Source organism: Hypanus sabinus, chromosome 21 (genome assembly GCF_030144855.1).
Source record: "Hypanus sabinus isolate sHypSab1 chromosome 21, sHypSab1.hap1, whole genome shotgun sequence".
NCBI classification, from domain to species: Eukaryota; Metazoa; Chordata; class Chondrichthyes; order Myliobatiformes; family Dasyatidae; genus Hypanus; species Hypanus sabinus.
This window is the reverse complement of record NC_082726.1, coordinates 9,560,129-9,583,645: the sequence shown is the minus strand read 5'-3', so window position 1 is coordinate 9,583,645 and position 23,517 is coordinate 9,560,129. Positions and strand designations below refer to the sequence as shown.

General features: G+C 53.8%; 1 protein-coding gene across 5 annotated transcripts in view; it reads right to left on the bottom strand.

Annotated features, from left to right (window-relative positions):
- Positions 1 to 23,517, bottom strand: part of tp53bp1 (tumor protein p53 binding protein, 1) — a 76,456-nt gene that overhangs the window by 18,864 nt on the left and 34,075 nt on the right. For 4 of the 5 annotated variants that reach the window (XM_059945957.1, XM_059945959.1, XM_059945960.1 and 1 more), the window contains exons 10-19: positions 19,336 to 19,421; positions 18,394 to 18,599; positions 15,191 to 16,526; positions 11,881 to 11,997; positions 11,164 to 11,373; positions 9,406 to 9,454; positions 6,923 to 7,015; positions 5,656 to 6,274; positions 2,560 to 2,712; positions 1,117 to 1,433 (exon numbers count right to left, since the gene is read on the bottom strand). In XM_059945957.1, the coding sequence (XP_059801940.1) occupies positions 1,117 to 1,433; positions 2,560 to 2,712; positions 5,656 to 6,274; positions 6,923 to 7,015; positions 9,406 to 9,454; positions 11,164 to 11,373; positions 11,881 to 11,997; positions 15,191 to 16,526; positions 18,394 to 18,599; positions 19,336 to 19,421 (3,186 nt within the window). The remainder of the gene's footprint in view (positions 1 to 1,116; positions 1,434 to 2,559; positions 2,713 to 5,655; positions 6,275 to 6,922; positions 7,016 to 9,405; positions 9,455 to 11,163; positions 11,374 to 11,880; positions 11,998 to 15,190; positions 16,527 to 18,393; positions 18,600 to 19,335; positions 19,422 to 23,517) is intronic. The other variant, XM_059945958.1, reaches the window with a different exon arrangement.

The window sequence follows — 23,517 nt, the reverse complement described above, 5'->3', positions numbered from 1 at the left end:
GTGGAGGGAGTTTCACTCTGTGTCTGACCCCGGGAGTGTGTGATGGGACGGTGTGGAGGGAGATTCACTCTGTCTGACCCCGGGGGTATGTGATGGGACGTTGTGGGTGGAATTTCATTGTGTCTGACCCCGGGAGTGTGTGATGGGACGGTGTGCAGGGAGCTTCACTCTGTGTCTGACCCCGGGAGTGTGTGATGTGACGGTGTGGAGGGAGAATCACTCTGTGTCTGACCCCAGGAGTGTGTGATGTGATGGTGTGGAGGGAGAATCACTCTGTGTCTGACCCCGGGAGTGTGTGATGAGATGGTGTGGAGGGAGCTTCACTGTGTCTGACTCCGGTGGTACATGATGGGACGGTGTGGAGGGAGTTCCATAGTGTCTGGCGGTGGGAGTGTGTGATGGGACGGTGTGGAGGGAGCTTCACTGTGTCTGACTCCGGGGGTACATGATGGGACGGTGTGGAGGGAGTTCCATAGTGTCTGGCGGTGGGAGTGTGTGATGGGACGGTGTGGAGGGAGTTCCATAGTGTCTGGCGGTGGGAGTGTGTGATGGGACGGTGTGGAGGGAGTTCCATAGTGTCTGGCGGTGGGAGTGTGTGATGGGACGGTGTGGAGGGAGCTTCACTGTGTCTGACTCTGGTGGTACATGATGGGACGGTGTGGAGGGAGTTCCATAGTGTCTGGCGGTGGGAGTGTGTGATGGGACGGTGTGGAGGGAGTTCCATAGTGTCTGGCGGTGGGAGTGTGTGATGGGATGGTGTGGAGGGAGCTTCACTGTGTCTGACTCCGGGGGTACATGATGGGACGGTGTGGAGGGAGTTCCATAGTGTCTGGCGGTGGGAGTGTGTGATGAGATGGTGTGGAGGGAGCTTCACTGTGTCTGACTCCGGGGGTACATGATGGGACGGTGTGGAGGGAGTTCCATAGTATCTGGCGGTGGGAGTGTGTGATGGGACGGTGTGTGTGGAGTTTCATTGTGTCTGACCCAGCTTCCCAAGGAGTAGATGTTGAGAGATGTAGCAGAGGTTTGGATTGTGGACGTGAGAGTGAGGGACTGCAGCGAAGATGGAAGCAGTGATTCCCAGACCCCAGCGCTCGGTAAAACGGGCAGCCCCACCTCAGCTTGCTCGGTGAACCTCTGCCCACAGGCACAACGAACTCCCGGGAGTCGGTCCCTCCAATCTTGCCTCGCGGGACGCTGCTGCCCCTGCCCCTCTCGTGCACCGTGTGGCCCGCGGCCCCTCCGCCGCTGCTGCTGCTGTGTGCCAGCGAGAGACCGCTGCTCGCCCCGCTGGAAGCCCGCAGCAAGCTGGAGGCTTTCGAGGAGAAGGAGCTGATGTCAGCCAGGTCTCCCGAGGTCAGGGAGCCGGTGGCCTGGGATGGGGAGCCCTCGTTCTCGTACTCCCGACTTTCCAGCACCGGCTCCTCGCTCTCCTGAAATAAAAAAACAAGACAGTTCACTGACATTGGGTATACTTATAAAGGAAAAGATGAGCTTTAATTGTCACGTACGCTGAAACAGGTCTCACCTATCACCCTCCACATCTTATTCTGGCTTCTTGTACCTTCCTTTCCAGTCCCGATGAAGGGTCTTGGCCCGAAAAGTCTACCGTTTAGTCCTCTCCATAGACGCTGACTGACCTGCTGAGGTCCTCCAGCACTGTGTGATGTCCAGCATCAGCAGAATCCTTTGTATTTGCGACTACGTACCTTCCCCACGCGTCTGGTACGACACGGTAATGTACAGGCCCTTCAAAGCACGGTGCCATTAAACTAAAGCCTTCTGCCCGCACCGAACGGATCTGTTCACAGGTCTCTTCCACAGCCTCTCAGACCCGGTCATTGCCTCCACTTCCCCCAGCTGCCCAGAAGGCCATAGCTGGCACCCTCTACTGCCTCAATAAAAAAACTAGCCTCACTATTTCAGAAAGCCCTCAAGCCCGGGGACAGCGTCATTGTGAAGGGTCCCCCGCAAAAGGGCAGAGATGGGCAGAAATTTCGTCCCCTGCAAGGCTGGAAAACTGAGGAATTAACATCCAGAGTTTCAAAGCAGGGAGCGATATGCCCCTGGGACAGGGAATCACGGCTCTAATTGTCAGGAACCCTACAGCTGTTTATTACTCAGTTCTCCTCATGGGGGAGGGGTGAGATCTTATCAATGTAAATAATATTAACGGTGAATTCATGAAGACTTTCTTCCCCCAGACTGGATGAGCCAGAACTAAAGGTTGTAGGTTAAGGGTGAAAGGTGAAATATTTAAGGGGAACATGAGGGAGAACTTCTTCGCTCAGAAGGTAGTGTGAATGTGGACAAGAGGAGGTGGATGCAGGTTCGATTGTAATATTTAAGAGAAGTTTTGATAGATACATGGATGAGAGGGTTATGGAGGGATATTTTCCAAGTTCAGGTAGATGGGACTAGGTGGGAAACCAGACTGGCATGGTCTAGATGGGCCGAAAGGCTTATTTCTGTGCTGTCGTGATCTTTGAGCACCTGTCAGCCTTTGCAAGTGGCCTCCCCACAGCCGCTGCCCGACCATAGCCCTCGCCAGCTCCTCACCTCCATCACCTTCCGGTCCACCTCCTGCCCGTTCACATACATGATATCCGTGATGACCCGGGTTATCACTGTCCGCACCTCCCTGATCGTCCGGACGTGCCTGCGCAGGTGACAACCGGCCGGAGGGGCTGGCAGCTCAAAATCGTCCTCCTCCTTCACCGGCGTTTCGGGTGGCGAGGGGGAGAGATCAGAAAATTAATGGAACCGTGAACCAAGACAGACACAAGGTGTTACCTAGAGCAAAGATGCTCCTTATCAACTGCAACTCGGCATTCAATACCATCATCCCCTCAAAACTAATCAATAAGCTTCAAGACCTTGGTGTCAATATCCTCAGTAGCCAACCCTGGTCAGTTTAGATTGGCAACAATCTCCTCCAGACAGGTGTACCACAGGCCGGTGTGCTTAGCCCCCGCTCTACCCACTTTACACTTATGACTGTGCGGATAAGTACAGCTCCAATGCCATATTCAAGTTTCTTAATGACACCACTGTTGTTGACTGAATCAAAGGTGGTGACAAATCAGCTTATAGGGCGGCCAGTGAAAATCTGGCCGAGCGGTGCCCCAATAACAAGCTCTCACTCAGTGTCCAAAGACCAAGGAGACGATGATAGACTTCAGGAGGAGGAAACTAGAGGTCCACGAGCCAGTCCTCATCGGAGGATCAGAGGTGGAGAGGACTTTAAAATCCTGGTGTTATATTTCAGAGGGCCAGCACTTAAGTGCAAACACAAAGAAAGCACAGCAGCACTTCTACTTCAAAGTTTGTGAAGATTTCGCATGACTTTTAAAACTTTGACAATCTCCTATAGGTGTACGGTGGAGAGTATATTGCCTGGTTGGTATGGAAACACCAATTCCCTTGAATGGAAAAATCCTACAAAAGTAGTGTATCACAGGTTAAGCCTTTCCCAGCACTGAGCACATCTACATGAAGCACTGTCGCAGGAAAGCAGCATCCACCATCAGGGACCCCACCAGCCCCGTCATGCTCTCTTCTCGCTGCTGCCATCAGGAAGAGGGTACAGGAGCCTCAGGACTCACACCACCAGGTTCAGGAATAGTTCTTACCCCTCAACCATCAGGCCCAGAGGGAATAACTTCACTCAAGTTGCCCCATCACTGAAGTGTTCCTACAATCAATGGGCTCATCTTCAAGGACTCTACATCTCACGTTCTCTATATTTATTATTATTTATTTTTGAATTTGCAGTTTGCACACCTTGTTGCTGCAGCCTTTCATTGATTGCATTATGGTTAGTGTTGGATTTTTCTAGGTATGCCTGCAAGAAAATGAATCTCAGGGTTGTGCGTGTACTTTGATAAAGAATTTACTTTGGACTTTGAAATACAAGAACCCGCCTGGTTAAATCGCGAAGGCAACCAGCAATCAGCAGGGTTTCCTTTCTGATAGAGGCCGTTCCAGCCCAGCAAGCCGCCCTACTGGGAGGAAACGGGGAGAATGTTCAAACTCCTCACAGTGCTGACACTGTAATAGCATTGTGCCAAAAGCTGAGCCATCCAATTCATACTGAGTGTCTCTGCGGAGTTACTGCCATTGGAGGGACGGTTATGACTCGTCCTACTAACCACAAGTAGTGACTTCAGGCCTGCTTTGTACTGATTTAATTCTAATTCATTATTGGTTAACCGAGCCTCATGGGCACTATTTGACTTCTGCAAGAGGCCCGACTAATATTTAGCTTTGTATTTGAATCACTGGCACACCAGCGATACGGGTTCAATCCCCCATTGTCTGTAAGGAGTTTCTACGCTCTTCCACATGACAGCACGGGCTTCCCCAGAGTGATCCAGCATCCCACAGGCTGGCAGGTTCACTGATCACCAGTGTAACATGACAGGACGGGCTTCCCCAGAGTGATCCAGCATCCCACAGGCTGGCAGGTTCACTGATCACCAGTGTAACATGACAGCACGGGCTTCCCCAGAGAGATCCAGTATCCCACAGGCTGGCAGGTTCACTGATCACCAGTGTAACATGACAGCACGGGCTTCCCCAGAGAGATCCAGTATCCCACAGGCTGGCAGGTTCACTGATCACCAGTGTAACATGACAGCACGGGCTTCCCCAGAGTGATCCAGCATCCCACAGGCTGGCAGGTTCACTGATCACCAGTGTAACATGACAGGACGGGCTTCCCCAGAGTGATCCAGTATCCCACAGGCTGGCAGGTTCACTGATCACCAGTGTAACATGACAGCACGGGCTTCCCCAGAGTGATCCAGTATCCCACAGGCTGGCAGGTTCACTGATCACCAGTGTTACATGACAGCACGGGCTTCCCCAGAGTGATCCAGCATCCCACAGGCTGGCAGGTTCACTGATCACCAGTGTAACATGACAGCACGGGCTCTTGGAACGAATCCAGCCTTATCTAAACGATACGGGTTCCAGTTTACTTTAAAGAAGAGATCACGTAGTTTGAGCTTTGAGTGAACCAGCCACCTTTCTGGAACTTTCTAGAGTGAACCTGCCTTGCTTCAGGGGCTATTTCCTGTCCTGTGTATTTTCAATGCCCAGTGCAGAAGCTCGAGCTTCCAGTGTCGTACAACTGGTTTAGAACACAGAACAGTACAGGCCATTCGGCCGACAATGTTGTGCTGACCCTTTCACCTACTCAAAGAAAGATCAATCTGACCCTTCCACTTAACCTTTTACTGATCTGTCTGTCCAATTGTCCTTACACATCTGATAAGTGGGAAACTTCACTCCTCGACAGAGGTATGCAGGGTTTTAATTTTTGTTTCAGTGCCAGTTTCTGCACCGGTCAGCTCCTTCCCTGCTCTCAGTGCCAGCCCCAGTCTCTGGGATTGGGGTCAGATTCAGTGCCAGCACCCCCAAGCCTCTCTCCCCCGCTGGGAGGAAGGGAATCGGGGGGAAATCCGAGGGTGCACCTGGACCTGCCGGCTGGCGGGCAGACTCGGCTCTGTCTCAGGGCAGCCTCTCCACCACGAACGTGAGCAGCCAGCTTCTGCTCACTCTGCTCTCCTGGAAGGGCTGGTAGGCGAGGTTGAAATAAAGTTGTGAATCAAATGAATTTTATATTTAAAAAAAGACAGACAGCCTGGTTACCTGACTGGGAAGCGATTCAGTGCTTTGATCATCTGCTCCCTGCTTCACGTGGTAGGACGTGCTTCTCGACCGCATGGTGGGCTTCCCGGGCGTCTCCTCCGTCTGCACCATGGCGTCACAGGAGAGGAGCTTCCTGCAGCCCTCCTGGGAAGGGCTGCTGATGGCGATGCTGGTCTGGGTGCCGGTGTGCATGACCGTGAGATCCAGGGGACTGCAGGGGCGCCCGTCCCCAGACACAGCCTGCCCGCTTGCGCTGGCATCCACTGGCGCCGTGACATCCGACATCTCTATCCCATCATCCTTGAACGCAGCCGGAAGAGTCCTGGCCTCGGGAGTCTCCCCTCCCCTCACCTTCACTGCCTCCAGCTCCTGGCTGCTGCTGACAAATTCCATTACCTCCTCCTCGCTCTCCTCCGGGCTCCTACCCATCGGCTTGCCAGCGCTGGGATCTGGCATGGACTCCTCAGGGGTTTCCCGGACCTCGCCCCCTTCCCCGCCGTCCGGAGGGCTCTGGGTGTCCAGGACCCGGCACTGGGAGCGTCGCCTCGTCTGCCAGGCCGCGTGCCCCTGGCTCAGATCGTCGCATTCCTCCTCGGTGTCCGGGAGGCTGTACGTCGCACTGATGGAAAGGAGAGGGCGCACGGTTACCAGTGGAGACAAACAGGAGGAGGAGCCCCCACCCCAAGACCACTCGCTGCGTAGGGCAGCACGGCAGTACCGCGGTTAGCGTAACGCTCAACAGCGCCAGTGACCCCGATTCAATTCTCACCCGTCTGTAAGCTGTTACTACCTTCTTCACGTGACTGCAGGGGCAGGGGTAGGTATACTTACAGTTTACTTTTCAACTCAGAAAGGAAATCAAAGTTTTGGAGGGACTTGAGCCAAATGGGGTTGAGTGTGAGAGGATAACACGGACAAGATGGGCCGAAGGTTCTGTTTCCATGTGGTATGACTCTGTGGCCGATGGTCACTGAAGTTCAGAAGAGAAGGGTATGTTGCAGTCTGACACGGTTGACACCGGGGGGAGGGCAGTCCGATAAGACTGCGCAGGGAAGAGATTTCTTTAAATGGGAGGGGTTGTCGGCTCACCCCAGTGAGCTGTGGTGTTCCCTCACTGAGGGCATTCCACGTCGAAACTGGTGTAACTTCGGGGTCACCAGAGAGGGCTACAAGGGTAACTGGGGTGCCACCTGTAGGCCCAAGGCCCAACGAAGGCAACAGGACGCAACAGACCCTCACACACACCCACCCAACGGGAGGAAGTTACCGGAAGGGTGCAGTGGACTCCTCCTGTGCTCTCGCCTCCGTCTCTCGCCTCGCCTCACACACGCGACTGAACACCGACTGGCTCTTCACAACACTGCTCGCAAAGGGAACGGTGAGTTAGACCCGGCCGAGCATGGTTGCCCCGTCACCCCGAGTACCAACACGTGCCCCAAGTTAGCCCAACAAAGGGAATGGCAAGGAATTGTTGGATTAGTGTAGAACAGCTACTTTTTCATATGAAATACCCAGTCTCTGTTCAAAGGGGGCATCCTACTATTCTGAGGCTGTGCCCTCTGCTCAGGTTCTCCCACTATTAGACATCTACTCTGTCTAGGATCCACCTTGACCTGTGACCTTGGCACCTACACAGGTGTGCCTCGCTCTGCCTACAATATCTGGAATGCTTGCTGGTACTTTTATGCTTGATTGTATGTTTGTATAATCACTCATATACCTCTAATTGTTCAGTAAATTCTCTAGTAATTCTAGTGCTATTCTTCTGTATTTTTCTAGAAGCTTCTCAGATCTTCTGCAGCAGGTGCCACCCACTTGAATCTAGGTATTTTATGAGCTAATTGTTGTCGCAATGTTCGAAGTACATTTTGTGTCAAACCTGGAGATTCATCTCCTTGCTGGCAGCCACGAAACAAAGAACCCAGCAGACCCAGTAAAAACAAAAGAAGACTGCCAAACGCCCAGCGTGCAGACAGAGACACAAAAAACAGATCGTGCAAACATTGAAGCAAGCAGACAGCATCCAGCATTGAGGTTCACGAAGCCAGGCGTCACAGCAGCCGATTCAGAGGGCCCAACAAACGCCGCGGAGCAGTGAGTTGAACCAGCCTGTCTCTCGCCTCCAACTCCGACACCCCGACCATTTCAACCTGGCTTACATCATCTAAACTGGGTCATTCCTCACCCTCACCCTCCAGCTCTGTCGCCTCGATAAGGCCAGCATCCAAGCTTCCCAATTCGGCTCGGCTCTTAAATCAACCAAACCTCTGATTGTTCCTCCTCTCGATTCCGCCGCATTGAATTATCCCAGCTCCCCAATTCAGCTTGGCTTTTAAATCAAACCTCGGATCTTTCCACATTTCAGTTCCGCCACATCGAATCGTCTCCAAGTCCGTTGCAGCCAACACATACGGCGACCGTTCTGCCCTGGCGAGGCTCCAGTCACACCTCATATTGTACACAGGAAGCCATGGGCCACTGTTTGCAGTGATAGTTTACCAGACAAAGAATCTCAGCGCTTTTACTGCAATGTTGTTATCTCCAGTCGGAGTATGAATTTCCCATTTCTTTGCTCTTGTAACAAAATGACCACAAGCAGCAAAGTTTTATACCTCATTCCTGAGTTGTGAGGAGCCTCTGGATCCGGTGAGTGATCCAAGGAAAACTGAGGACCATTCAGGCCCTCTCACTTGTCCTCAGTCTTGGCCGACTGTACATTCAAGTCCCACTCCCAGCTGGCACTCACACACAGTACTGCATTGTCAGAGCAGCCAGGCTGCAAACCGAGGCCTAATATTTACTCTCAACCAAACTCACCAACAGATGTTCTGGACCAAATCACAATGCAGCTCTGCGATCTCGCTGTGCAGAAACAGACTCATTACGGCACCTCAAAAAGAACAGGACTGGCTGCTAGTGCGTGGGCATCTCCTGAAGCTGTGGAAAGTTGCTATTGGAATCATGTGGGCAACACACACACAAAATGCTGGAGGAACTCAGCAGGCCAGACAGCATCCACGGAAAAGAGTACAGTTGATGTTTCGGGTCGCGACCCTTCGGCGAGACTTTTAGGGTCCTGTCGAAGGGTCTTGGCTTGAAATGTCGACTGTACTTTTTTCTAGAAAGGGGAAAGAAACCAGGAGAACTCCCTCTTGGACTTGGACTCCATCTCCCAGAGAGAGACAGCCGAGGGCTCTCCTGTTGTGGAAGGCTCCACGGGGAGCAGACTTTTCCACTCAAGGGTGATCAGTAGTAAGTCCTGTTTGCCAACAATTCTCATTGGGAATTCAGGAAAATCTCCTTTACATAGAAAGAGGGGGAGAACGTGGAACCATGATTCACAGAGCTGGATAACTGGATGATTAATGGGGTGACGGTGCCCAGCAGCAAATGGCCTACTTCCATAACTAACCAGATGAGCTAATGGCGTTTTCCTACGCTGGTGCTGATTGTGCTTTTGCCTTTGTTCTGGAGTTCCATCATCTACAGATGTTGGACTCTTTCGATGGTGTGAAGACCATTCCACAGCTGGGTCACTCTCAAGAAACCCGGGGAAAACAGCAGTGAAGCAAACAGAACTTTCATGGTTCAGGCCCAGAAACTTCACAACACAAAGATTCCCCTCTCCAAACTACATCAGAGTATCTGCACAAATTCAGAACTCACTGCCTGTCCAGAGGCAGAGACGGGGGTAAAACAGGGCGGCCATTGTTCTACAAGACCAGCGGGTGGAATCAGAGTCACAGTTACCTGGCAACCACACCAGCAGCAGACGTTGATTCTCTGGACAACACGGGCTCTGTGGGGAGGAAACACGAGAGAGAGAGAGAGAGATTAATAGTGACACCGACGTCACACACTGACTCATCTCTTGGCTATCAGAACGGGGTAAGGGAGGGGAGGGAATCAGAGAGAGAGGAGAGGGAAGGGGAATGAAGGGGAAGAGGAAGCTGAAGGAGGCAGGAGAAGGGTGAAACGTGGGAAATGGCCGGGAAGCAGACACCAGAAACCATGTCACCAGCTACAGGTCACAAGTACAGGTCACCAGTTCTAGCAAACAAGCAATCAGTGCACATTGAGAGGACAAACAGTCCGTGCCCATATGCCTTCATATTTCACAAGGAATTATGTATCAATTATGTAACACACAGGCAGCTCCTCCTCACTAGCCTGAGGGAGTTGAGGAGGCTTCTCTCCCAGCAGAGTACAGCGGATCAGGCAGCCGCTTTGGGATCCCCTTTAGCATCAGGCACACTCAAAGTGATAAGATTAAATCTCCCTTAGCCCAGAAAACAAAGCACAGACAGAAGGTGCCAACATCGTAGGGTCAAGCAGGCTGGACTGTGAGAGTGCTCCGCCAGGGTAGACGAATCGAAGGTGAGGGGAAAGTTTAGATGGGCCGGGTGAGTCTCCCCATAAACACAGAGAGGGGCGGTTGCCTGGAACACGCTGACAGGGGAGTGGGGGAAAAGAGTTACGATGTTGATGTTTAACACGCACAAAATGCTGGAGGAACTCAGCAGGACTGGCAGCGTCTATGGAGAGGGATGAAGAGTCATCATTTCTGGATCTCCTGCTCCCACAGAACCTCTCGTGTTTACAAAAGCGATATCGGAGAGGTTTGTAGACAGGGAACGGAGGGATACTGGCAGAACAGGTTTAGTTTTCTCCAGCATCGGGTCTGATGAAACATCGTGGGCTGAAGGGGGACCCCAGAGAAGTTTATAAAATTGAGAGAGGGATAGATAAGGCCAGAATCCTCCCCCAGGGTTGAAATGTTGAGTACCAGAGGACATACATTTAAGATGAGATGGAGAAAGAGTTTATCGGGGTTGTGTGGGGCAAGTTATTTTGCAGAGAGGTAGGTGGGTGCCTGGTATGGACTGATGGAGGCAGATACGACAGTGGAGGCAAGTAGCAATTTGGGGGCTTTCGAGGAAATACAACAGTGGGATTTAGAGATTTGAATACACAGGTAATGAAGGATATTTATCATGTTTCGCATGTGGTTTAATTCAGCACTGGGTTTGGTGAGACCCTGTGGGTGAAAGGGCCTGCTCCACTGCCGTAGCGTTTTGTCCTGCCCGTGATTCCCACTCGCACCCCAAACCCCGCTCCTTGCAAGGGACGGGCTGGCCTTTTCCCAGCAGTGGCTAGTATAAAGCTATTCCAGCACCAGCGGCTCCGGTGCAGTTACTGTCATCATCCGTAAGGAATTTGTGCGTTTCCCCCGGGTGCCCCGGTTCCCTCTCACATTCCAAAGACGTAGGGGTTAGTAGGTGCAATTGGGTGAACTCACTGGGCCAGAAGGACCAGCGTATGCCAGTCTATTACGCTCCTCAATACCTACACACGGGGCCTGTGTCAATGCAAAGTCTGGCACCAGAGCAGACACAGCCCCGCGTGTACGGGGAGGGTGATGCTGGGAGACTGGTCACATGCCTTCCGTTCCCTCTAGGTACAGGACAGGAATGCCACGATCACCCCCACACCCTGCCCTCGTCTTACTTTCTAGACTAAAGAGTTCCGAGTGGTCTCCCTCCTCTGCGACGGGGGTCTCCATCCTCATCCGCAGGCACAGCTTGCTGTTGGTCGCCGAGACGGAGAGAGACTCCTGACTCGGGGAGGCCTGCTGGCTCACATCCACCATCACGTCGCCGGCTGCCATGGTGTCCCCTGGCGTGGCATCGCTGGTTTCCATGCAACGCACTGCAAGCTCTGCGCAGCGAAAGAGAAAAGGTTCTGATCTTACAGCTACTGATTTCCGAGGTGAAATCCAGGCCAATTTGCCGGTTCCCGGGGTGCAAGAACACACCGGAGAAGTGGAAGTGGCAGATAATGGGTCCAATACTAGATTTGAGAAAAGTTTAGATAAGTACATGGATGAGAGGTCCATGTGCAGGTACATGGGACTAAGCAGAAGACTGGGTTAGCATGGACTAGATGGGCCAAAGGACCTGTTTCTGTGTTATAAAGCTTTATGATTCTCTGGTGGAGTTGTCCTGGCCATGTCAGGCAGCCAAGAGGAGTCTTGATAAATCATTGCCGATTTATTTTCCCTCTTAACTCCTCTCATGAAGCACGGAAAAGGAGAACTGGAGTAAAAACAGGCAAGAAAGAGGCTTAGAGAGATTGGGGAAGGTGGGGAGGAGGGGAGAGATATCACCAGCATGGAGTGGATCAGCTGAATGGCCGGCATCCTCACGAGTTAAGCTGTGAACCTACCGATGGGAGTGCTGTGCCGAGGACCGGGCTTCAACTTGCTGACGAGAGGTGGGGTGGCGCCACTAACGGGCCGGATGATGTCACCTTCCTTCGGGAGCGTGAAGTGGAATGGAATTTCTGGGTGGGGGAGAGGGTAACGGGAAAAGACAAACGTTAACAGGAGGAAATGGGCCGAGGAAGCCGGCAACAGAAGCAACATCTGGCCCCACGGCCACCCCTCATGCTCTGTGGAGCTAACGCTACGTGTGGATTGAAACCATCCAGCCCGCCTGTGCACACGGGTCTTTACATGCTAGAGGGAACAATGCCCCCACCCCCTTCCCAAATATCCTCGTAGGACCCCGAGTCCAGAGGCTCATTACCTTTGCTGCACTCGTGAAAATGGATTTTTTGCAAAACTTTAAAATCGAATCAGAACGTACCCAGTGTCACCCACCAGTCTCGTTGGGCTAGAAGGTTTGTACCGACCACCTCCAGCAGCCACTCCCTCCTGCCCTGGATCCCTCCCTCCTCTCCACCTTGGGTATCTGGCTCCAAAGTTACTGTGACCCTCTCACCAGGCCGCCGCGCGGACCCGCTAACGCACCAAATCTTAACCGCCGCCAGCTGGCGACTAAGACCCGCAGCAGAATCAGCCATTCAGCCCATCAACGCGGCTCTGCATTTGATCAGGACTGATTCATTATCCCCAGCAACCCCATTCTTCTGCCTTCTCCCTGTAACCTCAATGCACTTACTAGCCAAGAACCTGCCGACCTCCCTGTCAAATATACCCAAAGATTTTCCCTCCACAGCCATCCGTGGCAATGAATTCCACACATTCACCACCCTCTGGCTAAAGAAATTCCTTCTCGTGTCCTTTCCGAAGGGATGCCCTTGTACTTTGAGTCTGTGCCCTCTGGTCCCAGAATCCCCCACTACTGTAAACATCCTCTCCGCATCCATACTATTGAGGCCTTTCAATATTCGGGTGGGTTTAAATGAGACACCCCCCCCCCCCCCCCCCATTCTTCAACTCCAGCAAGTACAGGCCCAGAGTTTTTGTAAACCTCTGCCGGGCCCTCTCCAGTGGCAGCACATCCTTTCTTAAATATGGGACCCAAAGCTGCTCACAATACTCCAAATGTAGTCTGACCATTGATGGAATACGAAAGTAAGCCAGCCAATAATACAAAAGACGATGTCAGAAGTTTCTTCAGATACATAAAGTGTATTAGAGGCAAGGGTAGATATCAGTCTGCTGGAAAATGATGATAGACAGGCAGTAAAGGGGAACAAGAAAATGGCAGACAAACTAAATAACTGTTTTGCATCAATTTTTACTGTGGAAGACAATAGCAGTTTGGGGAAAGTTCCAAGTGTCAGGAGTCATGAAGAGTGTGAAGTTACCATTACCAGGGAGAAGGTCTCGGGAAACTGAAAGGTCTGAAGGTAGATAAGTGTCACCTGGGCCAGGTGGTCTGCAGCCCAGTGTTCTGAAGGAGGTGGCTGAAGAGATTGTGAAAGTATGAGTAACGGTCTTTCAAGGATCACTAAATTCTGGAATGGTCCTGGAAGACTGGAAAATTGCAAATGTCACTCCGCTCTTCAAGAAGGGAGTGAGGCAGAAGAAAGGAAACAAGAGGCTAGTTAGTCTGACCTCAATGGTTGGGAAGATGTTGGAGTCAGTTGTTAAGGCTGTGGTTTCAGGGTATTTGGAGGCACGATAAAATAGGCCGTAGTCAGCATGATCCCTCAAGGGAAAATCTTGCCTAACAAATCTGTTGAAATTCTTTGAAAAAATAACAAGCAGGATAGACAAAGGAGAATCAGTTGATTTTGTGTACTTGGATTTTCAGAAGGCCTTTGACAAAGTGCTGCACATGAGGCTGCTTAACAAACTACGAGCCCATGGTATTACAGAAAAGATTCTAGCAATGGTAAAGCTGCGGCTGATTGGCAGGAGGCAAAGAGTGGGAATAAAGGGAGCCTTTTCTAATTGGCTGCCGCTGACTAGAGGTGTTCCACAGGGGTCTGTGATGGGACCGATTCCTTTTATGTTATGTGTCGATAATTTGGATGATGGAATTGATGGCTGTTGCAAAGTTTGATACGAAGATAGGTGAAGGGGCTGATAGTTTTGAAGAAGTAGAGAGGCTACAGGACTTAGACAAATTAGGAGAATGGGAAAAGAAATGGCAGATGGAATACGGTGTCAGGAAGTGCATGGCCATGCACTTTAATAGAAGAAATGGAAGGGTTAATTATTTTCTAAACAGAGAGAAAATACAAAAAACTGAGATGCAAAGGGACTTGTGAATCCTTGTGCAGAATTCCCTAAAGGTTAAATGCACGGTGGACTCTGTGGTGAAGAAGGCAAATGTGATGTTGGCATTCCTTTCAAGAGGACGAGAATATAAAAACAAAGGTGTAATGTTGAGACTTTATAAAGCACTGGTGAGGCTTCACTCAAAGTACTGTGAGCAGTTTTGGACCCTTTATCTTAGAAAGGATGTGCTGAAACTCGAGAAGGCTCAAAGGAAAGTTGATTCCAGGATTGAATGGCTTGTCGTATGAAGAGAGTTTGATGGCTCTGGGCCTGTCTTCACTAGAATTCAGAAGAATGATAGCTGACCCAATTGAAACCTATCAAATGCTGATAGGCCTTGACAGAGTGGATGTTTCCTATGGTGGAGGGCGGGGGGGGGGGGGGGGTTGTAAGACCAGAGGACACAGCCTCAGAGTAGAGGGGTGTCCTTTTAGAATGGAGATGAGGAGGAATTTCTTTAGCCAGAGATTGGTGCATCTGGTGGAATTCTTCACCACAGGCAGCTGGAGACCAAGTCTTTATGCATATTTAGAACAGAGATTGCTAGATTCTTGATTCGTCAAGGCAAGAAGAGATTTGAGGGGAGATAGAGGCCGAGAGGAAAACTGGATCAGCAATGAAATGGCGGCGTAGAGTTGATGGGCCAAATGGCCTAATTCTGCTCCTATATCTTCTGGTCTTAAGGTCTACAACACTGGGTTATCAGTGGTTGAATACCCAAGTTGGTGTGGGCTTTCATTGTCTCTATTGTGGTTATTATTCTATTATGGATCTATTCAGTATGCCTGCAAGAAGTATTTCAGGGTTGTACATGTTGACATAAATGTATTAGATAATAAATTTACAGTGAACTTTATAAAGTCTTCTAGCCCTTTGGAAATAAATGCTAACATGTGCATGACTTCCTTACTAGCAATTCAATCACAACCTCTTCTTCCACCAGAGGTTCATCCCTTACACGAACCAGACCACGACACAGACGGACCGCGTCCCATTACCCACCACCAGAGCTGTCCAGCGGGCTCTTCACCGACCGGTTCTCTTCAGCTCCCTGCTTGTGCGCTCGCCCGGCCAGCTCCCCCTCACTCTCCTCCTTCAGGCTCCCAGTCGAAGGCTCGACACCACTGGGCCGAGGCAGTCCCTCCACGGCCTTCCGGTGGTTCCAAGTCTCCGCGTCCCTCGGCTCTTGTCGGGGGCTCTCTGCACTCTGGCTGCCCGGATCATCGGCGTGCACCTTCACCACCAGCTCCACTCGGATGTCCCTCCCGGGGCCCGCTGCCTCTGCGCCTCCTGCACCCGAGGACCGGCAGCCGCCTGGGACGCCTTGCTGCTGCCCCGGAGGCATCGGGCAGCTCCCCTGCGAGGGCTCCAAGACCTGGTGGGACCCACTGCTCTGTTCCTTGTCCTCGTTCGGATTGATGCCTAGGGCAACGTGGCTTCCCACGCAGTTGTCCTCCTCGGAGCGTTCCCTCCTTTCATTACCTGCAGTTGGAGGCTGCGACCTTTCCAAACCGTGTGGATGTGAGCTTCCTCTGGACAGGACGTTAACTGAGTCACAAGTGTCCTGCTCCATGGGTTCGCCCTCCTTGTCAATTGTTCCAGAGTCCACTTGGCTTTGGGACGCCTGAAGGATCCCTCCATCAGTCCCCTCTTCAATGTTGTGGTCAACAGGACCCAGACATCCCTGTTTCTCACCTTGTGACACAGACCCTTCCTCTCCCTCATCCACTGGCCTCTTGCTGACAATCGCTGCTTTTGCTATTAATGTGTCCCTGGGCAAGTCTGCCCCCTCCAGGGAAGGGTGGACCGCCACGCCTTGAGACTGAGGCGCCGGCGGTGGCTGAGACCCCTCCGACCTCTCGGACGCTCCACCGGTTCTCAGCTCCTTCATTTCAGCTTTCTCTCTGGGTTCGGTGCCAGGTTCTTCAAGGGTATGTCCGTCAGGAACATGGGACGAGGTTGCTTGGCTTTCTCCAGTCCACCGCAGGTGAAGATTCTGGGTTTCCTCCAACTGACCTACCACAACGATTTCTGTGGTAATCCCCTCCTCAACCTGCGTAGCCTCGCTGTCCTCCAGATTGGCACCTTCGTCCGTTTCCATCGGCTGTGTCCACTGGCTGGTGGACAGCCTCAGCTCAAATGGCTCCCCCGATCCCTCAACCATCTTCCTGGCACCCAAAGCCTCAGGCTCCTTCACTACTGATCTGTTGTCCGATCGCACATCTCCCTCCTCTTGCACCGGTGCCTTCGCCTGACACTCTGCCTGAGCTCGGGTGGATTTAACCCCTCTGCTGCTGTTAACGTTTTCTGTCAGACTTGGAGTGGGCATAAAAAAATCCTTTAAAAAAAAAAGAGAAGATTTGCAGTTAGACAAGCAAGTCAACATCTGGAGGGAAAAATCTCACCTAGTGGACAAAGCAGTAGAGGCAAAGTTAAAAAGAATCTCACAGGATTCCTTCCTCCCCTTTAAAGAGATGGAAGAGTGGATATCAGACTGCTGGAAAATGATGCTGGAGAGGTAGGAATGGAGGACACTGAAATGCCAACAAACTCTTGCATCATCTTCTCTGTAGAAGACAACAGCAGTACACTGGAAGCTTAGGAGCATCAGGGGGCAGAAGTGAGGGTAATTGCTATTACTAGGGAGAAGCTGCTGGGAAGTCTGAGGTGGATAAGTCACCTGGACTAGATAGACTATACCCCAGGGTTCAGAATGAGGTAGTCGGGGAGATCGTGAAGGCATTATTAATGATCTTCCAAGAATCACTAGATTCTGGCATGGTTCCAGAGGACTAGAAAATTGCAAATACCACTCCACTCTTGAAGAAGGGAGAGAGGTCAAGAAAATAAATTATAGGACAATTAGTCTGACTGTAGTGGCTGGGAAGATGTTGGACTCCATTGTTAAGGACGTGGTGTCCGGGTACTGGTTGGACGTGATAAAAGAGGTCAAAGTCAGCAAGGTTTCCTTAAGGAAAAATCTTGCCTGGCAAATCTGTTGGACTTCTTTGAAAAAATAGCAAGCAGGACAGACAAAGGAGACCCATAGATATTGTGTACTTGGATTTTCAGAAGGCCTTTGGCAAGGTACCGCAAAAGAGGCTCTTTAGCAAGATAGAGCCCATGGTTTAACAGGAAAGATACTAGCATGGATGGAGCAGTGGCCGATTGGCAGGAGGCAGAGTGAGAATAAATGAGCCTTTTTTGGCTGGCTGCCGGTGACTAGTGGTGTTCTGCAGGGGTCGGGACAGTTTCTTTATACGTTACATGTCAATAATTTGGATGATAGAATTGAGTGGCCAAGTTTGCAGACGATACAAAGCTGGGTGGAGGGCAAATAATGCCGAGCAAGCAGAGAAGCTGCAGAAGGATTTAGGCGGGTTAGAAGAAGAGGCAGAGAAGTGTCAGTGTCAGGAATTGTACGGTCACGCACTTTGACAGAAGGTTTAAGACATAGGCCAGTTTCTAAATGGGAAAAAAAATTCAAAAATTCAAGGTGCGAAGTAACTTGGGAGTCCTTGTGTAGGACTCCCAAAGGGTTAACTTGCAGATTGAGTCAGCGGTGAGGAAGGCAAATGTAATGTTAGCATTCATTTCAAAAGGACTAGAATATAAAAACAAGGATGTGATGCTGAGGCTTCATAAAGCGCTGGTGAGGCCGCACTTGGGGTATTGTGAGCAGTTTTGGGCCTCTCATCTAAAAACAAATGCAGTGGTGTTGGAGAGGAATTACTCCAGGAATGAAAGGGTTTATATATGAGGAGCTCTAGGCCTGTACTAACTTCAGAGAATCAGAGGGGACCTCATTGAATGTTGAAGGACCTTGACAGAGTGGATTTGGAGAGCGTGTTTCCTACAGTGTGAGTCTGAAACCAGAGGACGCAGCCTCAGAATAAAGGGATGCCATTTAGAACGGAGTTGAAGAGGAAATTCTTTAGCCAGAGGGTGGTGAATCCACGGAATTCATTGCCGCTGCGGCTGAGCAGGACGGGTCATTGTGTATATTTAAGGCAGAGATTAGTCAGGATGTCAAAGATTATGGGGAGAAGGCAAGAGAATGGTATTGAGAGGGAGAATTGATCAGCCATGATGAAATGCTGGAGCGGACTCGATGGGCCAAATGGCCTAATTCTACTGTTATGATCAGCTGGTTTGTGTAACAGGATCATCTCATCGAGGAGAGGAACATCAGATTATGGACTCACTTGAGATAGATTGGGCAGTGTTGGCACAGGAACCAGCTGGCTGGGGGTGAATGCGGGGGCTGAGGCCAACACTGGGGTGGATGCCTGCGGCCGAGGAGAAGCTGGCTCAGGCTGGTCCATTTCCATCAGCTCCTCTCCCTCACACGGCGGCTTTCCTGGCTCATCGACATCGGCAAGGGGTGCAGAAGTGTCCATTGGCTCCTCTTCTACAAAAAGTCAGAGCAAACACATCAGAGCTGCTCACGGCCCCCAAACCACTCCTCCCAGTCTGTGTCTGCACCAAGCAGAAGCTTGAAATCTCTCAGCACTTCAGCTTTTCTTGCACCCTAACAGCCTGGAACAGTAATTCCAATGGTGAGGAACGCAAGAGGCTGCAGGGTATAGTGAATACATCCGGTTCACTGTGGACACTTCCTCCCCACCACTGACTGCATCTACAGATGGCGCTGCCTCAAGAACATTTCCTCTGTACGCTTTCAATCTTACGAACATCCTTCCTACTTAGGGGAACTGCACTCTGTATCTATCTCGCACGCACTCTCTCTCTCTCAACTGGACTATTCCATCTCAACCACGTATTGTGGTGTTAAGGTCAGTATTCTCAACACTATCCAAATTCCCAAATGGATTTAGAAATAATTTACGATTTTGTGGCAAGTGATCAAGTATAGAAGGTAATAATAAGAGAACTCAATCAAATGGACAGAGCTAGATTTTTCCACAGGTCCACAGGGGACTGAGAGTGGGATTGAGACTGGCAATGGAGCTCTACCAAAGGGCCAGCAGAGATTCAGGGCTGAATGGCAGCCACCTGCCACGTACGAGGAGGGAATGGCGTGGACTCGACTGGCCAAGCAGCCTTCTTCCACGCCATCACAGCCCAGATCCTCCTATCAGGGACGCAGCACGAGTGGGCAAACATCTTAACCACAGCTGACTCACCACCCTGCTCCGTGGGGCTGCTGGGGACAATCATGGGGGTCGGCCCAAACGACTCCTGCGAAGGGTCAACAACGTTGACAGAGCTTCTGTAAAAAGAGAGGCACGTTATATGAGAGAGCAATGGAACAATCCCTGTGAATCATTGCAGCCTCTCTCACATACACTGTCCCCCTACCCCCCCTCACCACCCTCTGCCTCCAGGCCATTCAATCTGCTTGTCCAGGCAATAAGAGGCTAACCCAGACACTCACGTGGCGGCACATAGTGTAACGGTTAGCACACAGCTGTTACAACGCCAACGACGCGGATTGAGTTCAGCCTCTGTCTGTGAGGAGTTTCCCTGTGGGTTTCCTCCGAGTGCTCAGATTGCCTCCCACATTACAAAAACGTACCGGTTAGTAGGTTTGGTCACCTGTGTGGACGTGCTGGGCCAGAAGGTCCTGTTACCATGCTGTATCTCTAATTTAAAAACAGACTCTGCAGGTGCCGTGAATCTAGAACAGGCACAAAGTGCTGGAAGAACTCAGCAGGTCAGGTGATCTACGGAGGGCAGAAATCAGTCGACACTACAGGCCAAGACCCTTCATCAGGGCCAGAAAGGAAGGTGGGGAAGAAGCCCACCACCAGATTGAGAAGCTGGCAGGAGGGGAAGGAGTACAAACTGACAGTGACAGGTGAAACAGGTGGGGAGGAAGGTCGGTCGGTGGGGAAGGGGGTTAGGTCGGTGGGTAGGTGAGGGGGGAAGGTCGGTGGGAGGGGGAGGGGGTTAGGTCAGTGGGAGGGGGAGAGGGTTAGGTCAGTGGGGAAGGGGGTTAGGTCGGTGGGAGGGGAGGGGGAAGGTTAGTGGGAAGGGGAAGGTCGGTCGGTGGGAGGTGAGGGGGGAAGGTCAGTGGGAAGGGGAGGGGGTTAGGTCGGTGGGGGGTGGAGGGGGAAGGTTAGTGGGTAGGTGAGGGGGGAAGGTCGGTGGGAGGGGGAGGGGGTTAGGTCGGTGGGAGGGGAGGGGGAAGGTTAGTGGGAAGGGGAAGGTCGGTCGGTGGGAGGTGAGGGGGGAAGGTCAGTGGGAAGGGGAGGGGGTTAGGTCGGTGGGGGGTGGAGGGGGAAGGTTAGTGGGTAGGTGAGGGGGGAAGGTCGGTCGGTGGGGGAGGGGGTTAGGTCGGTGGGGGGTGGAGGGGGAAGGTTAGTGGGTAGGTGAGGGGGGAAGGTCGGTCGGTGGGGGAGGGGGTTAGGTTGGTGGGAGGGGGAGGGGGTTAGGTCGGTGGGAGGGGGAGGGGGTTAGGTCGGTGGGAGGGAGAGGGGGAAGGTTAGTGGGTAGGTGAGGGGGGAAGGTCGGTCGGTGGGGGAGGGGGTTAGGTTGGTGGGAGGGGGAGGGGGTTAGGTTGGTGGGAGGGGGAGGGGGTTAGGTCGGTGGGAGGGGGAGGGGGTTAGGTCGGTGGGGGGTGGAGGGGGAAGGTTAGTGGGTAGGTGAGGGGGGAAGGTCGGTCGGTGGGGGAGGGGGTTAGGTTGGTGGGAGGGGGAGGGGGAAGGTTAGTGGGTAGGTGAGGGGGGAAGGTCGGTCGGTGGGGGAGGGGGAGGGGGTTAGGTCGGTGGGAGGGGGAGGGGGAAGGTCGGTGGGAGGGGGAGGGGGGGTCGGTGGGAGGGGGAGGGGGAAGGTCAATGGGAAGGGGAAGGTCGGTCGGTGGGAGGTGAGGGGGGGAAGGTCGGTGGGGGAGGGGGTTAGGTCGGTGGGAGGGGGAGGGGGTTAGGTCGGTGGGTAGGTGAGGGGGGAAGGTCAGTGGGAAGGGGAAGGTCGGTCGGTGGGAGATGAGGGGGGGAAGGTCGGTGGGGGAGGGGGTTAGGTCGGTGGGAGGGGGAGGGGGAAGGTTAGTGGGTAGGTGAGGGGGGAAGGTCGGTCGGTGGGGGAGGGGGTTAGGTTGGTGGGAGGGGGAGGGGGAAGGTTAGTGGGTAGGTGAGGGGGGAAGGTCGGTCGGTGGGGGAGGGGGTTAGGTCGGTGGGAGGGGGAGGGGGTTAGGTCGGTGGGTAGGTGAGGGGGGAAGGTCAGTGGGAAGGGGAAGGTCGGTCGGTGGGAGGTGAGGGGGGAAGGTCGGTGGGGGAGGGGGTTAGGTCGGTGGGAGGGGGAGGGGGTTAGGTCGGTGGGTAGGTGAGGGGGGAAGGTCAGTGGGAAGGGGAAGGTCGGTCGGTGGGAGGGGGAGGGGGTTAGGTCGGTGGGAGGGGGAGGGGGAAGGTTAGTGGGTAGGTGAGGGGGGAAGGTCGGTGGGAGGGGGAGGGGGTTAGGTCGGTGGGAGGGGGAGGGGGAAGGTTAGTGGGAAGGGGAAGGTCGGTCGGTGGGAGGTGAGGGGGGAAGGTCGGTCGGTGGGTAGGTGAGGGGGGAAGGTCAATGGGAAGGGGAAGGTCGGTCGGTGGGAGGGGGAGGGGGTTAGGTCGGTGGGAGGTGAGGGGGGAAGGTCGGTGGGGGAGGGGGTTAGGTCGGTGGGAGATGAGGGGGGGAAGGTCGGTGGGGGAGGGGGTTAGGTCGGTGGGAGGGGGAGGGGGAAGGTTAGTGGGTAGGTGAGGGGGGAAGGTCGGTGGGAGGGGGAGGGGGTTAGGTCGGTGGGAGGGGGAGGGGGAAGGTTAGTGGGAAGGGGAAGGTCGGTCGGTGGGAGGTGAGGGGGGAAGGTCAATGGGAAGGGGAAGGTCGGTCGGTGGGAGGGGGAGGGGTTAGGTTGGTGGGAGGGGGAGGGGTTAGGTTGGTGGGAGGGGGAGGGGTTAGGTTGGTGGGAGGGGGAGGGGGTTAGGTCGGTGGGAGGGGGAGGGGTTAGGTTGGTGGGAGGGGGAGGGGGTTAGGTCGGTGGGAGGTGAGGGGGGGAAGGTCGGTGGGAGGGGGAGGGGGTTAGGTCGGTGGGAGGGGGAGAGGGTTAGGTCGGTGGGAGGGGGAGAGGGTTAGGTCGGTGGGAGGGGGAGGGGGAAGGTTAGTGGGAAGGGGAAGGTCGGTCGGTGGGAGGTGAGGGGGGAAGGTCAATGGGAAGGGGAAGGTCGGTCGGTGGGAGGGGGAGGGGTTAGGTTGGTGGGAGGGGGAGGGGTTAGGTTGGTGGGAGGGGGAGGGGGTTAGGTCGGTGGGAGGTGAGGGGGGAAGGTCGGTGGGAGGGGGAGGGGGTTAGGTCGGTGGGAGGGGGAGAGGGTTAGGTCGGTGGGAGGGGGAGAGGGTTAGGTCAGTGGGAGGTGAGGGGGGAAGGTCGGTGGGAGGGGGAGGGGGTTAGGTCGGTGGGAGGGGGAGGGGGGAAGGTCAGTGGGAAGGGGAAGGTCGGTCGGTGGGAGGGGGAGGGGGTTAGGTCGGTGGGAGGTGAGGGGGGAAGGTCGGTGGGAGGGGGAGGGGGTTAGGTCGGTGGGTAGGTGAGGGGGGAAGGTCAGTGGGAAGGGGAAGGTCGGTCAGTGGGAGGGGGAGGGGGTTAGGTCGGTGGGAGGGGGAGGGGGAAGGTTAGTGGGTAGGTGAGGGGGGAAGGTCAGTGGGAGGGGGAGGGGGTTAGGTCGGTGGGAGGGGGAGGGGGAAGGTTAGTGGGTAGGTGAGGGGGGAAGGTCAGTGGGAGGGGGAGGGGGTTAGGTCGGTGGGAGGGGGAGGGGGAAGGTTAGTGGGTAGGTGAGGGGGGAAGGTCAATGGGAAGGGAAAGGTCGGTCGGTGGGAGGGGGGGAAGGTCGGTGGGATGGGGAAGGGGGTTAGATTGGTGGGAGGGGGAGGGGGTTAGGTTGGTGGGTAGGTGAGGGGGGAAGATCAGTGGGAAGGGGAAGGTCGGTCGGTGGGAGGGGGAGGGGGTTAGGTCGGTGGGAGGGGGAGGGGGAAGGTTAGTGGGTAGGTGAGGGGGGAAGGTCGGTGGGAGGGGGAGGGGGTTAGGTCGGTGGGAGGGGGAGGGGGTTAGGTTGGTGGGTAGGTGAGGGGGGAAGATCAGTGGGAAGGGGAAGGTCGGTCGGTGGGAGGGGGAGGGGGTTAGGTCGGTGGGAGGGGGAGGGGGAAGGTTAGTGGGTAGGTGAGGGGGGAAGGTCGGTGGGAGGGGGAGGGGGTTAGGTCGGTGGGAGGGGGAGGGGGAAGGTTAGTGGGTAGGTGAGGGGGGAAGGTCGGTGGGAGGGGTAGGGGGTTAGGTCGGTGGGAGGGGGAGGGGGTTAGGTCGGTGGGTAGGTGAGGGGGGAAGGTCAGTGGGAAGGGGAAGGTCGGTC